The 16,666-nt window shown below is 32.5% G+C and overlaps 2 protein-coding genes and 1 long non-coding RNA gene across 6 annotated transcripts in view; 2 read left to right on the top strand and 1 right to left on the bottom strand.

Moving 5' to 3' along the window:
- The first annotated feature begins 4,115 nt into the window (after positions 1 to 4,115).
- LOC113788085 (uncharacterized) lies at positions 4,116 to 5,220 on the top strand. The gene is made up of 3 exons (XR_012161535.1): positions 4,116 to 4,329; positions 4,418 to 4,468; positions 5,150 to 5,220. It is a non-coding gene; the product is annotated as an uncharacterized lncRNA (long non-coding RNA).
- Positions 5,221 to 5,709: 489 nt separating this feature from the next.
- LOC101513129 (probable oxidosqualene cyclase) lies at positions 5,710 to 12,476 on the top strand. Of its 4 annotated transcripts, none has more exons than XR_003474468.2 (18): positions 5,710 to 6,269; positions 6,809 to 6,873; positions 7,737 to 7,974; positions 8,107 to 8,298; positions 8,385 to 8,474; positions 8,571 to 8,765; positions 8,970 to 9,524; positions 9,873 to 9,995; positions 10,085 to 10,207; positions 10,289 to 10,387; positions 10,505 to 10,561; positions 10,644 to 10,690; positions 10,766 to 10,909; positions 11,007 to 11,187; positions 11,279 to 11,359; positions 11,448 to 11,531; positions 12,054 to 12,208; positions 12,298 to 12,476. XR_003474468.2 is itself a non-coding variant. In XM_027337264.2 (18 exons), the coding sequence occupies exons 3-17, from the start codon at positions 7,774 to 7,776 to the stop codon at positions 12,202 to 12,204; spliced, it is 2,310 nt and encodes a 769-aa protein (XP_027193065.1). In that variant the 5' UTR covers positions 5,710 to 6,269; positions 6,809 to 6,873; positions 7,737 to 7,773; the 3' UTR covers positions 12,205 to 12,208; positions 12,298 to 12,476. The 4 variants fall into 4 exon arrangements, 3 of the variants coding, with proteins under 3 accessions (XP_027193065.1, XP_004513122.1, XP_073220470.1); XM_027337264.2 differs by having other exon boundaries at positions 12,067 to 12,208; XM_004513065.4 differs by lacking the exon at positions 6,809 to 6,873 and having other exon boundaries at positions 12,067 to 12,208.
- The window catches only part of LOC101513454 (U3 small nucleolar RNA-associated protein 21 homolog), a 9,816-nt gene continuing 5,524 nt past the window's right edge, over positions 12,375 to 16,666 (bottom strand). Inside the window, exons 10-18 of the mRNA XM_004513066.4 lie at positions 16,398 to 16,440; positions 15,713 to 15,852; positions 15,234 to 15,446; positions 15,040 to 15,124; positions 14,594 to 14,888; positions 13,938 to 14,196; positions 13,570 to 13,792; positions 12,946 to 13,163; positions 12,375 to 12,843 (exon numbers count right to left, since the gene is read on the bottom strand). Of these exons, the coding sequence (XP_004513123.1) occupies positions 12,688 to 12,843; positions 12,946 to 13,163; positions 13,570 to 13,792; positions 13,938 to 14,196; positions 14,594 to 14,888; positions 15,040 to 15,124; positions 15,234 to 15,446; positions 15,713 to 15,852; positions 16,398 to 16,440 (1,632 nt within the window). The 3' untranslated portion in view covers positions 12,375 to 12,687. The remainder of the gene's footprint in view (positions 12,844 to 12,945; positions 13,164 to 13,569; positions 13,793 to 13,937; positions 14,197 to 14,593; positions 14,889 to 15,039; positions 15,125 to 15,233; positions 15,447 to 15,712; positions 15,853 to 16,397; positions 16,441 to 16,666) is intronic.

Genomic DNA, 16,666 nt, shown 5'->3' with positions numbered 1-16,666 from the left:
CTTGAATTGTTATGCGATTGAATATGTTTTGTTTTTCATGAATTACGATGAAATTATTTTTAATGCGCGTTTTGGAAAATCAGTGTTATTGTTATTAAATTGTAACTGCGTTAGGTGCACCTAGTTACCACGTGTTGATTAGGGAGAGTTAACCGTTAGATGGAGCCGCCCTTACGAGAGAGGTCATCCGTAGGAGGAGAGGGCTATCAACGAGATGTAAGCTCCCTAATTGATACGTAATAATGCGTTGCGGGAATTGAGGGGAGAGGGCCATCCGTTAGATGGAGCCGCCCCTAAGGGAAAGGCCACCCTTAGGAGGAGAGGGCTATCAATGAGATAAAGCCGCCTCTTGGTTCTAAAAATTTGTATTTTTATTTGTTTGACTTTTATAACGATTTTTTAAGGTTGTTCATTTTGATTTCGTTTCGTTATTCACTGGATTTTTAATATTTTTGTCAAGCGATTAAACAGTTACTCGTGCCTTTTGTGTTTCCCTTCTAATTGATGGTGGTTGTTGTCTCCTCACTAAGTCTTTGTGACTTACCCCTTTATGTTGCTTATTTTTTCAGATTCGCAGGCAGTTGAGTAGAAATCTGTTATTTGATTCAAGTCTCCACATATTTTTTTTGGTAGGCCTCTTGATTGAGGACCATTTTGTAATATTTGTTGAGTCTATGTAATTGCAGCTATTTTGGAGTCTAGAAAGTCTATTTAGTTTTTTTGAGAAGTGTATTAAGCAATTTGATTATGTTATTTGAATTATGACTGGATTGAAAGCTGAACAGAGATTTTACAAAATTTGGAAATGTTGAAGTTACAGAGGATACTCTGTCGAAATTTCGGGAAAAAGCATATATATTTTTAAACGGTTAAAAAGCGATTTAGTTGTTTAATTGTTAAGTTAATTGATAGGCTTGCCAGGCTAGGAGTATAGCTTGTGCGCCGGTCACGGCATTAAATTTTTGGGTCGTGACAAAGAATACATTTGTCGTGGGATATTGCACACCTGAAAATATTTCAGTTATACGATTAAAGACTTGCAACCTATTAGAAATTTCTTTTGTTATTTCCCACTCTTCTGTTGTAGGCAAACACGTATACAAACACTTGTTTCCAAAGGAATAAAAACATCTTTATATTCTAGTGCAACAACAAGCATACATTTCACCTGGTTTTGCAATCAAGAATAAGTTTTGATGGGAACTTTTAATTGACGCGTTGATTCCCTAATGGTTTGTTTTAGGTGTGGTTGTCCAAAATGAAACACTATCCCTGACCTTCTCTATACCATCTTCAATAACATTCAAAAATTTAAAATGTGGGCACAGCTCCTCATATGAAATAATTGACCATCAACCATAAACAATCAAATTTGTTTAACAACATACAAACAATGGTGTCATTAGTGCCACAAGTATCCAAAGTGGTTGACAATTTTCTATCAATATTCCAATATATCATTCACTCTATCAAAACCTTTGAAAGAGCTTCAAGTGTGTGTGGGCATTCTATATACACAAACCTGCCACATGCAATTAATAACGTTTACAAATATGTAAGTATCATACCGTAATATGTGACTTTGCATATTCCAATCATCGTCAATGTAGTGACATGAAACGATCATATACCATTTTTTGTTGCTAGTTTTCCGTTGTTAAAACAATCATTTCTATTAGGAATCTTGAACAAAGGTTAACTACCTCCACAATATATTCTAAAGGCCAAATGATCTACCATTGAAAGTATATACTCATGAAGTATTTGTTGAGACAAAATCCCAAATAAATGTTTTGATGATAAACAAATGGTAATTATGATTATGTGCATATTGGTATTTGATATGTTTTTTTGAGTGTGTTAATCACGACAGGTATCAAGAAAATAAAAAACAGATCATAGTAAAGAAGAAACAAAATCAACCAAGAACGTTCTTGAGGAAAACGAACGTTCTCCACAAGTTCCAGAATTTCAATAAGTATTCAAATCAAATTCAGAACTTGCAGATTTTGTTTTAGCATGTTCTCCAACATATGTACGAACAAAATTCAGTATGAAGGTCATTCCAAGATGCAAGGCAAATACTGTAATTAACTTGTCATTAAAAAAAATCATTCTCCAAAGTTCAATCAAAGCTTGAAACGTAAATAATGACAAGTTTTGGACATAACATAAATGCAATCTTTAATTTGTACATGAGTTGCAAAATATGGATAAACACTTCACACACTTATGTAAGGATTAAATCAAAACTCACAAAAGTAAGAACGAATAACGTTCTTGATTTTCAAAATGCAAGGCTGCCCAAAACCAAGAATATTCTTGCTTTATGTTTGATCTTATTCATTCACTGACATATGACATTTGGAGAACTCCCAACGGTCATATGAGTTGTCATAAACTCTCTTTTGAAGCCTATAAAAGAGACATCAAGATGAAGGGAAGACTAGAACTCAAGAAAGCAAGCAATACTTCATTTTGCAATCACATTCGAAATTCATTGAGATTGATAAAAGCATCCTTCAGTTTAGTTATCAATTGGCTTGAAGTTTCAATCATTGATGAGTTCTAAAATCAAAATCCATTCTCAAATAAGGGTTGAGCATAACCTGATTCTAATATACTTTAAATCATTACTTTGTACACTAAAGACTATTATGTTAAAATAACGTTATTTTCTTGACGTAACTCATATTAGGTGAACCAGGATATATGTGTGCGTTATTTCTATTCCCTTATCTCTTTACTTCTGCATTTCCCATTTATTTATTATCTATCTTACGACAGATGTTCTATGGATACAAGTTTTTTAATACACTAAACTCGAGTTCCAAAACCAAGAACGTTCTCCCTTTTTTGTTTTTACAAAATCAATTTTGAGTTAAATTTTTCAGGAAACTTTAAACATCTAAAATTACAATTCAAACCCATTTTCTTGTAAATCGTTACTTCAGTTAAAATGAAATTTAATTGGTGGCTTAGATGAAAAAGAAAATTAAAAGTTTTATTGAGAATTGGAAACGTGGTAAAGTGAAAGAAAAAAAAATGAAACCCCATTGACAAAGTAACAATTATATGTAAAAAAATAATTATCAATTCAATTTTTTTACTTTAAACCAATAATAAAACAACTAAAACTACAACAACAAAAAATAGAAAATAGAAAATTCATATAAATAAATAAATATTTTGATTGAGGAATAAATAACACTTGCCGTAAATATGTTATATATATATAATAGGTGTGTGTTTATTTATTAATTTTTTATTAGTACTCAATTATATTGATCAATTCAAAATGTGTCTACGAAATGAATTAAACTAATAAATTTGCAAGTGTTCGTTGTATTGTGGTAAATTTCAAATGCTTTAATATTGAAACTATAACTTGGTGACAAAGATTCTATAAAATATTAATATATAATGGATAATGGAGTGACTATGGATTATGTGGATAATAGAACTATGAAGAATGAAAATATATGATTTAACATATTTGTTGACTTAAATATCAATTAGAATAGCAAATAAAAAAATATGCGAAGAATTCTGAGAAATTAAAGAACTGTTGCAAAGTGGGATAATAGTAAAACCAAATTATTTCTAAAATTTTGCATGAAAGAAATTTGAGTTTAATATATATAGTCTAATATATATACATCATATACATTGATATGTGTGTAGAGAATCATGTAAATTGGTAAGGTAGAGCATCATATAATTGTTATGAGCATATGTAATTTGGTATGGATAGAGCATCATGTAAATTGGTAGGGATAGAATATTATGTAGCTGACATGTGTATAGACACTAAAATTTATTTATTTTTTCAATTTTTTCACACTACTAGAAAATTGCATTTTAGCTGCCACTTTAGTGTCGGTCCCCGACTCTGACGTTAAGTAGCATCAGTGTAGCATCGGTTTAGCCGACGCTAAGACAATAAATATAGTTTGGGTTAGGGTTCTTTGATGGTGATATGCTGTTTTTTTTTTTTGTTTAAGTTTTGATGAAATGTGATGTTGGATTTGTTGATGATGGTGGTGGTTGTGGTGATGAGCAATTGTGTTTATGACCATTTTCTCTATTTGATTTTCAATGGGGTTAGGAGAACATTAAATGAAGGATATTTTCAAAATGATAACATCAAAAATAATAAAATTAGTTAAGATTTTTGCTCATATTTGACTCTGCAGGAAATACAATTTAAACTTATGCTATAAATTAATGTATTTCCTTCATCAAGATTTTGATTAATTTTTCTGTTAGGATGAGTGCAAGCGTCTCCGCCAAAGCATAAAATGTGGCCTCATAAATCGGATAACTGTGGTAATTATTTTATTATATGTTCTATAAAATTGTACTTTCAGGTATCAGATGTTTAGTTTGTAACGAGGACACTTATTTGTTCTTGCAGGGTGACATTCAGTACAAAGCTATTGCACTTCAGGCTGTTAGAGTAAAAGACGTGAGTAGTTTTTCCATACTTCATTCCTCATGAGATCTTGACTTATGGATTTTTCTATAATTGCAAATTTCTTGCAGTTTGTTTTTACTATGATTTATTGATGTATTCAAATTTCAAGGAATTAATAGGACATATGAGGAACTTACCTTCAATTGACAGATGAAATTTTCTTGATGTAAAGGCTTCAATAGAAATGTAAAGGAAATCAGATTGATGAGTTCAATTACTATTTAACGAGTCTTAAGAGTGTTTTTGTTGAGAATGAGAAGGAAATGCTATGACTGATATATTTTTAATTGAGAGTATTAGAAATAGAAAGAAGTTAAGAGTGTGTTTCTGTCTGATTTAGTTAGTGTGATCACTGGTGGTAGAGGGAAAACACTATATTCTTTCTGCAGTTAAATTTTTTTCATTGATCATCCTTGGTTGAAATCTGTGGAGGACTAGAAATGGTATTCAGGAAACTCTTGTTCATGATATAAACTGTTTTGAATAAGTTAATTTGGAATTTGATTGATAGTCTTAATTAGTTTGTAAACTGAATTTATTGGTATGTTTCTCATTTTATTTCCAAATAATTTAATGTCTTAATTTAAACTGCTTGTATCTATGAAATTTAAAATATATTTTCCAATATTTGTCAATGGTTATCTAATTCAAATGTTCATATTCCTATTACAGTGGCTAGAAACAGAGATAGTGTGGCTAAGTCATCTTCGTGATAGAGCTAGTGAGAAAGGACGCAGAAAAGAATATCCTTTTGTTTAAAAAAGTTAAATATCATAGATCCATATATAAATGGTCCAACCCTTTCTTGAACCACAAGCTTGATAGCACTAGGTTGCCTCCAATACACGTGACAATACTTTGGTACTTATTGCTTTTTATCGGTATAAGCTTTTCCAAACTTCTAGAAAGTGTTTTTATATATCATTAAATAAGGTGAAATAAACTCTAAATAAGTTATTCTATGCTCAGTAAATATGCTTTGGGCTCATAGAATCATCTTTTGTTATATGGTTGGGAAAAATTCTTCCGCAGTTATAAGGTTTTTGCTCTGGTAATATTTCCATCATGTGTAGTGATATTTAACAATTATTCAAATCTGTCACTCGTTTATTCTGTTAATATTTTCAAAGTTATTTACACGTACCAATACAATCAAAAAATTATTACTTTTGATGAAATATACCTTTTTTCATGTAATACTCCAACTATTTATTATCTCATTCTACATTGCAATAAATAGTTAAGGGTATTATAGACAACAATAGTTAATGTTGCGTGGAACATTGAGACAATAAATAAATAGAAACAAAATAATTCTACAAAAATGACAATTAAAAAGGAATGAAGGGAGTATTATGGTTATCATATTTGAACCTACTGATTTTTGTGATTATTGAAATTGATTATGAACTCTTGATTACTCTTTTCTGTTGATCCTTAACTTGCTATCACGCTCCGAGAATGTGTAGAGCAATTGCAGCTTTTGGAAACCCCTGAAGAACGGCAACGTAGATTGGAGGAAATTCCAGAAATACATGTGGATCCATTTCAAGTGATTCTTGGAGTGGAACAAAGAATTATTCTCATGTGAATCAGGAACTCAACAGAAATTTATCTAATAAGGGATTTTCAGTCAAATGTAATGATGTCTCTAATGATAGTGAGATTTTAAATGGTGCTCAATTGCACCAGGGAAAAGATAGGGAATCACATCTATCTAATAGATAGCTGGGAGAGGCAAAAGCTAATGTCTTCAAGCTTGGAGAGTGGTGCTAAAAATATCCAGCCATTGGTAACATCGTAACATCTGAGTCTTTTTCTACCGCTGTGTTAGAAGCTGATGCAGTCCCAGATGTGAAAGCTAACGAGTTGACTTTTATTCTAACATTAGCGTCGGTCAACCGATGCCAAATATTCTGTAGACTATAGTTTGTTGACGCTAGCGTCGGAAACCCGACGCAACCATTTTCCCCAGCTGACGTGTCAACTGACTTTTTAGCGACGGGTGTTTCAATTTTATAAATAGCGTCGGTTTAGTGTAAGCTATGCTGACGCTAATATAGCGCCGGACGGACGCTAGTCATAAGCTTCGGCTAAAATAGGCACACCGACGTTGATTCGACGCTAAATCACCATTAGCGTCGGCGTTTGGTCTCTTAACGTCAACTTTTAACCGACGCTAAAACCTGTTTTTCTAGTAGTGTCAATTTTTTTAATTATTAAAATTGCATTTTTTTTATTAAAGGCTCAATTTTTAATATTAGAACAGAACCTCTAAAATTTAATACTTGCATATTTTCGTATTGATTTATTTATATGTTTATTTTTCAGGAGGATCCGGAAATTATGGAATTGAGAACTTAAATTCATTGATTTACTTAGGATAAAAAGGAAAGGTAGAGAGATACTAAAGAGTAAGAGATAGTAGACATAGATTAGAGGCGGAGATAAAGATGCACTAGAGACATTTAGAAAAATCTATATATTTAATAAATATTATTTCAAACAAACATATTTTCTTTAAAATTATTTTTATGTCCTTTATGGTAATTTTGTAGTTTAAAAAAATAATTATTATAAAATTGTATATATACACGTTAAAAATCATCTTAAAAAAATCATTTTTATAATAGTAAACAAATAGGAATTAAAAAAAATCATTTTTTTTTAAAAATTTCTAAATTTTTGAAAAATAAAATTATTTTTATTTAAGCTCAAACAAACGCACCCAATAATAATAATAATAAGTCTAGATCTAATTATCATTCCTACACAACGGATTAAGCCGAAAAAATATAGCCAATATAAAAAAGGAGGAAAATAAATAAGCATGCATGGAGCGAGCAAAGGCCAATAGCTAAAAAAATGTATATAACGTATTCCATCTTCTCATGTATCTTTAAGGTAATACACACTTTTAAAGAAAATGATTAGTTATGTTTACTTTTATTTATAATAAAATGACGTGCTAAGTGCTAAGACTAAAATACCCTAAGGAAAACATTACGTTAATTGGAAAGGTTGAAATAAGTGATAGAGAAGATAGGTGGATAGACTCTTTCAACTTCTATTAATGTGTATAGATATATTCAACTTCTTGTGTATAGATATATTGAATGATAATGTATACTATTTCCATAATGTAAAATAAATACTTGAAAGGTTGATACACCAAATGTCTAATTATCTGATGTGATGTTATTTTTTATATTTAATAAATCTGAATAAAAGTTACATTTTGAATTAATTTTGTTACCAGAATATCAGTACCAAACAAAACTCCTAAAGTAGAGGAGATGTGGAAGCTAAAGTTATCATCAGAGGGTGATGAAGAGTTGGTACGAAGTGTGAATAAGCATATTGGAAGACAGTTTTGGGAGTTTGATCCAAATCTTGGAACTCAACAAGAGCGTGCTCAAGTAGAACAAGCTCGCAATGAATTTCACCATAATCGCTTTATTACTAACACCATTTCTGATCTCCTAATGAGATTCCAGGTGCATATTACAAATTTTAACATTAATTTATGATCATATATAAACTGAACTTGTTATCAAATTCTTTCTTGTGTTGCAAGTAAAATACACTTGTTCTACATTTATATGAAAAACATAATAATTGCATTTCAGTTTGAGAGGGAAAAGGGTTTAAAGATGAAAGATAGTGATTATAAGGTGAAAATGAAGAAGGAAGAAGAAGTAACAGAGGAAGTTGTGGAAATGACACTAAAAAGAGCATTGAGAAATGTGTCAATGATGCAGGCTGATGATGGTTTCTGGCCCGGTGACTATGGCGGACCTCTGTTTCTTATGCCTTCTTTGGTAATCATTTCATTTTCTCTTTCATTATTAGGAATCGACAATGCATTATTCTTTTATCAATTACTTAATTACTATATTATATATAGGTGATAGGATTATGGGTGACTGGTGCCCTTAATGCAGTTTTATCGCCCGACCATCAAACCGAAATGCGACGCTATCTCTTTAATCACCAAGTAAACAACTAATTCATTCTCCTTCTTTATATTCACCCTATTTTAATTTCTGCATAAGTGTTTGTTTATATCAACCATTAATTAATATATGATCAGAACAAAGATGGAGGCTGGGGATTGCATATAGCAGGGCCCAGCACAATGTTTGGCACAGCTCTGAGTTATGTGACCTTGAGATTGCTTGGAGAAGAAATGGACGGTGGAAATGGGAGCATGCAGAAAGCAAGAAGGTGGATTCTAGATCGTGGGGGTGCCACTTCTATTCCTTCATGGGGAAAACTCTGGCTCTCCGTAAGTGTGTGTATAATCAAATCATACAATTAAGTTTATATTCAAAATGCAATAACTGATGTTATTAATATACTACTCTAGAATTAAATATAACCAAAAATGTATCTGAAAAGTGATGTATCTGATCTTATTTTTCAATCAGATACAACAACTTTTCGGATAACATTTTTGATTATATTTCATTCTTGAAGGAGTACATAATAGGTTCTTGGCGTATACGAATGGAGCGGAATGAAGTCAATCCCTCCAGAGATATGGCTGCTTCCCTACTTTGTTCCTTTTCACCCAGGAAAGATGTGGTGTCACACTCGACTTGTGTACCTACCAATGTCATATTTATACGGTACAAGATTTGTGGGCCCTTTCACTCCCATTATTTCATCCCTTAGAACAGAGCTCTATACCATTCCTTATCATCTACTCCAATGGGACCAAGCTAAATACCTATGTGCTAAAGAAGATTTGTATCATCCATGCTCAATGATACATAATATTTTATGGGCTTTTCTTGATAATGTTGGCGAACCTCTTCTCATGCATTGGCCTTACTCCAAGCTAAGGCAAAAAGCACTCAATCATGTTATGGAGCATATACACTACGAGGATCAAAACACTAATTACCTTTGCCTTGGTCCTGTTAATAAAGTACTAAACATGGTTTGTTGTTGGTTGGAGGATCCCAATTCCGAGGCTTTTAAGTATCACATTTCAAGAGTCAAAGACTATCTTTGGGTGGCCGAGGATGGAATGAAAATGCAGGTAATCCTACATCAATTCAAAAATTATTTCTTCACAATACAATCAATATATCAATATGCACTATCATATTTCACGGATCGAGATTGACTCAGGCAAATCAGGACGACCAATCAAAATCGGACGGTCTAGATGTATCGATTCCAATGTAGTCAACTACACTAAATCCAAATTTCATATTTCACTAAGTAGGTATTTGTAACGTAACAAATATGTAAAATATAGTTAAATGTGTTTTTACTCAATTAATGCATACTAAATTGACAAACGAATGTGCATCAAGTTCAATTAGATTTGTGATTAAATATTGACCTTGAAACTTCTAAGATATACATGTTCTATGTGGCTCAGGGATATAATGGTTCTCAAAGTTGGGATGTTGCTTTATTTGTTCAAGCTATCTTGTCTACAAAACTTGATGATGAATACGGATCAATACTTAAAAAAGCAAATAGCTTTATAAAATACTCACAGGTATTGTTAAAAAAAGTTATAGAATAAAGTAATTAAGGTATTATTATATTAAATATATGGTAAACACAATACTATATTTTGGATTAAAGGTTAGAACGAACGTGTCTGGTAATAGTAGTAGTTGGTATCGTCACATTTCAAAAGGTGGTTGGACTTTTTCAACTCCGGAGAGTGGTTGGACTGTATCAGATTGTACTGCAGAAGCCTTGAAGGTATATAGGTGACAAGATATATGAATGAATCATGCATGAATGCCATTAAATTTAACAGACCAATTTAATTCATATTTCCAGGCAGCCATTTTGTTATCAAACTTGCCATTTGAGATTGTTGGGAAAGCAATGGAAACAGAAGAATTATGCAATGCAGTCAATTTGCTTTTGTCCATGCAGGTAGATACTCAAATGCAATTGAACATAACCATGCCTATACAATTAGAAGAATGTTTTTTTTCCTTCCAAATTTAATTAGAAGAATTTATTCAACCACGTGGTTTAATATTATTGCAGAATAAAAATGGTGGATTTGCATCATATGAGCTCACAAGATCTTATGCATGGCTTGAGGTACAACTTACTTTATAATTAAATAAGGAATGTAGATTCAATTTTTCCATTATATTTAACACTTGAATGGTTTCTGTCACAGAAAATAAATCCAACAGAAACATTTGAAGATATCATCATTGATTATCAGTATGCATCACATTGACACAATTCCTTGTAATTTCTATTGTTTGAATTTTGAAAAACGAGACCATTATTATATAGGTATGTAGAATGCACATCATCGGCGATTCAAGGTCTCGCCTTATTCATGCAACAATTTCCGGGGCACCGAAGGATGGAAATAGAGACTTGCATTGCTAAGGCTGCAAACTATATTGAAAGCACACAGCTACCTGATGGATCATGGTTTGCCAAATTTTATCTATAGACTTGTCTGAGTGTATAAATTATATGAAGAAATGATTTTTATAGTGAGTTTAAATATTTGCAATTAACCAACTAGGTATGGGTCATGGGGAATCTGCTTTACATATGGGACATGGTTTGGAGTAAAGGGGCTGATAACTGCTGGTAAGAGCTACCAAAATAGCCAAAGCATTAGAAAGGCGTGTCAATTTTTGCTTTCCAAACAACAAAAGCTTTCTGGTGGGTGGAGTGAGAGTTATCTTTCATCCCAAAACAAGGTAAAAAATGACCCTTGCTTCTATGATATATCTTTCAGCATATCTAGTTTTTCACTAATAAATAACAAGTAAAAAGCAAATTGTAAAACAGGTATACACAAACCTGGAAGGAAACAAGTCTCATGTAGTGAACACTGCATGGGCTATGATGGCTCTTATTGATGCAGGCCAGGTATAGAATACTATAAAATGTCAATGTTAAACTAAGCTCAATGCTGACTGAGTATATAAAATGAACTCGTTAATTTATGAATCCATAGGCCGAAAGAGATCCAGCTCCATTGCATCATGCGGCCAAGGTGTTAATCAATTCACAAATGGAAAATGGAGAGTTTCCTCAACAGGTAATTAACAATTAACAACCATAGCTATGCAATAGACTAGACATATATATACAAAGATGGTAATTAACAATTTTGATTTAGCTTTTTTGTAAGATCTCAATTGTTGATTAGACAATCAATGTTCACGTTTTAACTTTTACATAATTTGATGTATATTACATATATTATTATATAACTGTTGTTTTCAAATAAACAGTGAAAAGGCCTATCCCTTATCAATGTTTACAAATGTACTGATCCTTATCCCAATTTGGATAAGATTGTCAATAGTAACTATTATCATGCTATATAATTGAATACAACATACACCATTGAGGATTTGTTTTAGAAGATGTACTATTATGAAAATCTCAATATCAGATCTTACTTTGGATTAAAACACATTTCTTCACAATCACATATCACTTTTTTTTTAATAAATGACCAACGTAACACTACTACACAAATTCATTTTAATCTTAAATTAGACATCATACAAATGCTAGTGTTTGACCGTGTATTTAACATAACCTAATATGATAGGTGTTTTGTATAGGAAATAATGGGAATCTTCAACAAGAATTGTACTATCAATTACTCTGCGTACAGAAACATTTTTCCCATATGGGCCCTTGGTGAATATCGAAATCACGTACTGCTTCATTCCAACAAAGAGTCCAGAGCAAATGCATAATCTGGTAAACATGTCTAGAATGTTTTATTGTATGTATTATGTTTTTCATTTGCAACAGAATGTTTTAACTAATATCTCTATCTACCGTTTCAGCTACACAACTGCCAGTAAAGGGAGCCAGAGGTACAAAAGTGCATCAAGAGCTGCAAAATTTCTATTGAATAAAGCACTGGTGTGAAATGTAAATTGCTATTTAACTAACACAGAATGTGATACAAAATTGCCCTCTTATGAGGATGAGTAAGCCAGACTATTTTATCCCGATACAAGAATACATTGATATAATTCCCCATAAAAATTTAATAAATGACAATAAGTAAACCTCATCCACAAACTTTTTACCAATTGGTTGCTCTCATTTCTCCATCAATCCAAGGATAAGAAGTAGAGAACAAATATTTTTCCATCACCTATTCAATGTTGTGTTCATTTTCTGCCTAAACTTCCACTCGAGGGTTGATATTTAGTGACTTTAGGACTCGGTCACACATGAATTTGGCAATTACTAAGAAAGGCAACTACACACCTCGTACTTTGAAACAACTTATCTACCTTATGCCATACCATGCACTGAATATCTAGGAGCTTCCTTGCTTTTTCTTGCAAGTGTGAATGTTTCCGAATTGTATCGCCATGTATCTAGTAAAATGAAAAAAATAGTAAATATATAGTCAGGAAAAAGATCACATTCATTTGGACTTCTATAAACAACTGAACTAGCCTACGAGAAATGTCCCAAACCTTCAAAAATAGCCTGATGACAGCTTGTAGAAACTCAAAATTATTTCTAGAGGAGAGCTCAAAAATAAAATAATCCAGAAGATGTTCAATCCATGTCAACTCGGGTCTCTTCCCATCTTCTTGCTGCTCATCATCATCATCAATGATCTGAAGCATTCGGAGTTCCATATCTAGAGTTGACGGGGATAATCCTTTGATATAATCAGTGAAAGCTGCATCTGCAATATGAAATGTTAAATTCTAAGTGTGTATCCGGATGAGCGCTCACCAAACATGGTTTTGAATTAACCATATTTTGTATAATTAATTAAGTTAAATTGAGTTTCAAGTGAACTGATATATGTTTAGATGCTTTTACTCTAAAAACAAATTGGATAAAGAACTTGGTGCAAATTTTTCAACCCAATGTAAAAGTTTTTTTTATCACACTTCTAATCAAACCTTGGCTTGGAGACAATCAATTTTATTTTGAAACAACTAAACACCATTTTCTTTACACAGCCATGTTTTCATCAATCAAACTTAATTTTGAAGGATGCAAATAGTTTCCAAGTATGTATAATTATTTGACTGTAATTAACAAACATACAAGATGCAAATAAGAATGAAATGTTGGATTCTTACAACTGTCAGTCTCGTCTATCGATTGAAGAAGATACAGAAAGCGGGATTGTGGCGTATCTAATCTTGCCTTGTTCGTTTGTTTTTCTTCATCTTTTACATCCTTCTCCTCTAGTGATACCTTACCAGGCTCAAACAATATTTCCCCCGAGAGCAATGGAACTGAAGGCAGGAAGAATGGAGCCTTTTCAGGTTTTTTAGGAGGCTCAATAGGTTTATTGCGAACCTGGAATGTAGAGTTTGTCATTCAACAACCATGTCAATCTAAATGTCATTCACATGGATAACATAAAACAAAAGAGAAAATGAAGAAAATATGGTTTAAACAGAAGTTCATAGCATGAGAAGGAATTATCTGAGAAGTAGAAGACCTTTATAATGTCTAAATTGATCAAGCTTTGCCATTGACTCTTGGGCAGCAATGACAGTGTAACTAAATCGGGTATTTGCTTATCTTGAGTTGGGAAAGTTGTAGCATTCTTAGGTTGAGAGGCATTCACCAGCTCACCAGAATGCTCAACTTGAGTATCTTCTGTGGAAGAGATAGATGGCAACTTGACACTCACAATCTCTTTTCCACTTGCATATGAATCAACATTTGAACTACTAGAGAACATTGCCTGGCTTACCCTGATAAAATTTCTCAGTATCAGAAATGGTTTCATCATAACATGTTTAACTTCATTCTGAAATTTTATAGAACCAAAGATCCCTGCGATGTCATTTAAATTACAAAGGTAACACTTTTCCCATTCAAGATTGTTTGCACCTTTCAGAAATTTAACAAATGACTTGTTGACATAATGAAAATTTTATATGGAGAATGTTGTCTCAGGTACACATCTCAATAATTTTATTCTAGAAAATGACTTACACCTACAAGTAGGAATCAGTTTCCTCATCTTACAGGATTATTTGCCAAAGACCATAAAAGAATACATAACAGATGCACCAAACACTTGAAAATGGAAAATGTTTTCTACAAAATTATGTTCTATGGAATAAGAAAACAAATTTGGAAACTTACCACAGGTATACCCCATTTTGATCAACATGGGTAGTAGCTAATACATCCATGTTTGGGGACAGAGATAATGCTGTGATAGGCACATCAACTTGTATAGCATCTATCTGTCTTGCTAAGATCACATCCCAAATTCTAAGACTTCCGTCCATACTGGATGACAGAAGCCACTTACCATCCTCACTGAAGCACAAATCTGTTATACGATCTGTGTGACCTTCAAATTTACGAACAAGTCTGAGAGCCACGACATCAAACAACCTGATTGTTAAATCATCTGCTACTGTAGCCAGGAGACCTAAAATTCAATATAAACCTTCAATCACTTCATGGCTCGAGAATATTAATTATAGAGTAAGAATCTTTATTATTTTTTTTAACAAAAAGGAATTAGGAATTTATGAACACATTGATATAAAGACGTGAAAAGTGATGGATATTCAAATTACCATTATAACGATGGTAAACAATCTTAACAACAGAACAACCAATTTCCCATCTGGATTTAAGACTCCTTTCTTTGAAATCCCAAACCTGAAATAAAACAAACCCATAAATGAGGACTTCCAGTGTAATTAGCAATGCTAACCATTGACTTCATCAAGTGACAATTACAGAGTGCATTCAAACAAGAAATATGAACCTTTAGATCTCCTTGATATCCTGCACTTATCATTAGAGTATTTGTTGAGTCACAAGCAACTCCAACCACCTCACCATCATGAGCACAACTTCTTGATTCTGACATGTCAATGTAAGCACCCCTATGAATTCCTGATTGAAGGTTAAATTTTTCGATCCAACCACCGGCTGTACCTAAAATGGCAAAATTGCCACAAGCACTGATGGCACAAGCCTGTTTCAACATGAAATCAGTGCTCAGCTAGTATCCACCACTCTGTCAAAATGACTATGAAAAAGTGACACCCTAATAGAGAAATGTCTTGTATTTTGTATTATTCTGCCACACATCCAACTACATTTTCAGTATAAAAATGAAGATTGAGCTATAAATTGAGTGGCCTAATAAAACATAAAGAAGCAGAGCATTTCACACACACCTTCCTTGAACTAGTAATTGTTAGGAAACAAAAAAAAACTCAATGAAGAGGTATTCCTAACCTTTACAGGTGTTGGATTTTCAGGGCATGGATTCAATATATGCTCTCCTAGAACAAAATTTTGAAGTCTCCACACATATGCTTGGGCAGTATCCATATGACAAGTAACCACATTGCACCAATCACGCTCTCTAATTTCAGCTGAATTTTGCACAAGAAAAGAATAAGTGATGTTTCTGACAGCACTTTTTCTTATAAACCATTGAGTAGGAATGCTTCAAGTGCAATAATACACAAATTACATACATACAGATGTTTGTAGAAAGATTACTTTTGACGAGTTTTCTTTGGCTCAATAGCTGATTTGGGACAATATTTCGTGATTGGATTATATATTTGATGTAAAAGGGATTTCCTTAACAGATATGCAGAGTGGTTGGGCATAATGTACATTGATATTTTCTCTTTTTCCTTGTTTATTCCTTATCCAAAACTTTGTGCCTGATTACTAAATCTTAATAAAACTAGCTAGAAGGTGAAACAAATACAATCATCAACTAATCATTCACTTCTTTGTAAGAACATATGCTCATGAATCACTCACCAGCCATGCTTTTGGAATACTAATTCACAGAAATAATTAATATAAAATTAAGTCATTAGATTAAATTCCTTGTATATTTGTCTACAATTATCTCGCACAACTACACCTGAATGGATGAATGCCAAAGAAAGAGTTTACTTACCACAATCAAACGCAATCACAGGCTTCAATTTTATTTCTTCCTCCTGTAAAAACAAACATCCACACAAAACATGAGAAAGAAATAGTGAATAGCAAGGCAGTGCTTCTGTTCATTGAATACAATACATTTCCCCTATAGATGATACAAGTATTTTAATGGCGTTCATTTGATTATACCATTCAGATTGTTACAATTTTTAGGTTCTCCACAAATTGTAAAAAAAAATGGAGAAAATTATGGTTTGGGAGAGTTATATTACTATAGGGAAA

This window comes from Cicer arietinum, chromosome 8 (assembly GCF_000331145.2).
Source record: "Cicer arietinum cultivar CDC Frontier isolate Library 1 chromosome 8, Cicar.CDCFrontier_v2.0, whole genome shotgun sequence".
Classification (NCBI taxonomy): domain Eukaryota; kingdom Viridiplantae; phylum Streptophyta; class Magnoliopsida; order Fabales; family Fabaceae; genus Cicer; species Cicer arietinum.
The sequence above is the reverse complement of the archived record's forward strand: the minus strand, read 5'-3'. Positions and strand labels throughout refer to the sequence as shown.

Bases quoted from the DNA above. Each gene is read 5' to 3' on its own strand.
- LOC101513129 (XM_004513065.4), top strand. From the start codon at position 7,774: ATGTGGAAGCTAAAGTTATCATCAGAGGGTGATGAAGAGTTGGTACGA. The intron at 10,208-10,288 runs GTATATAGGTGA...TCATATTTCCAG, and splicing joins GTACTGCAGAAGCCTTGAAG to GCAGCCATTTTGTTATCAAA. The intron at 10,691-10,765 runs GTATGCATCACA...ATTATTATATAG, and splicing joins GATATCATCATTGATTATCA to GTATGTAGAATGCACATCAT.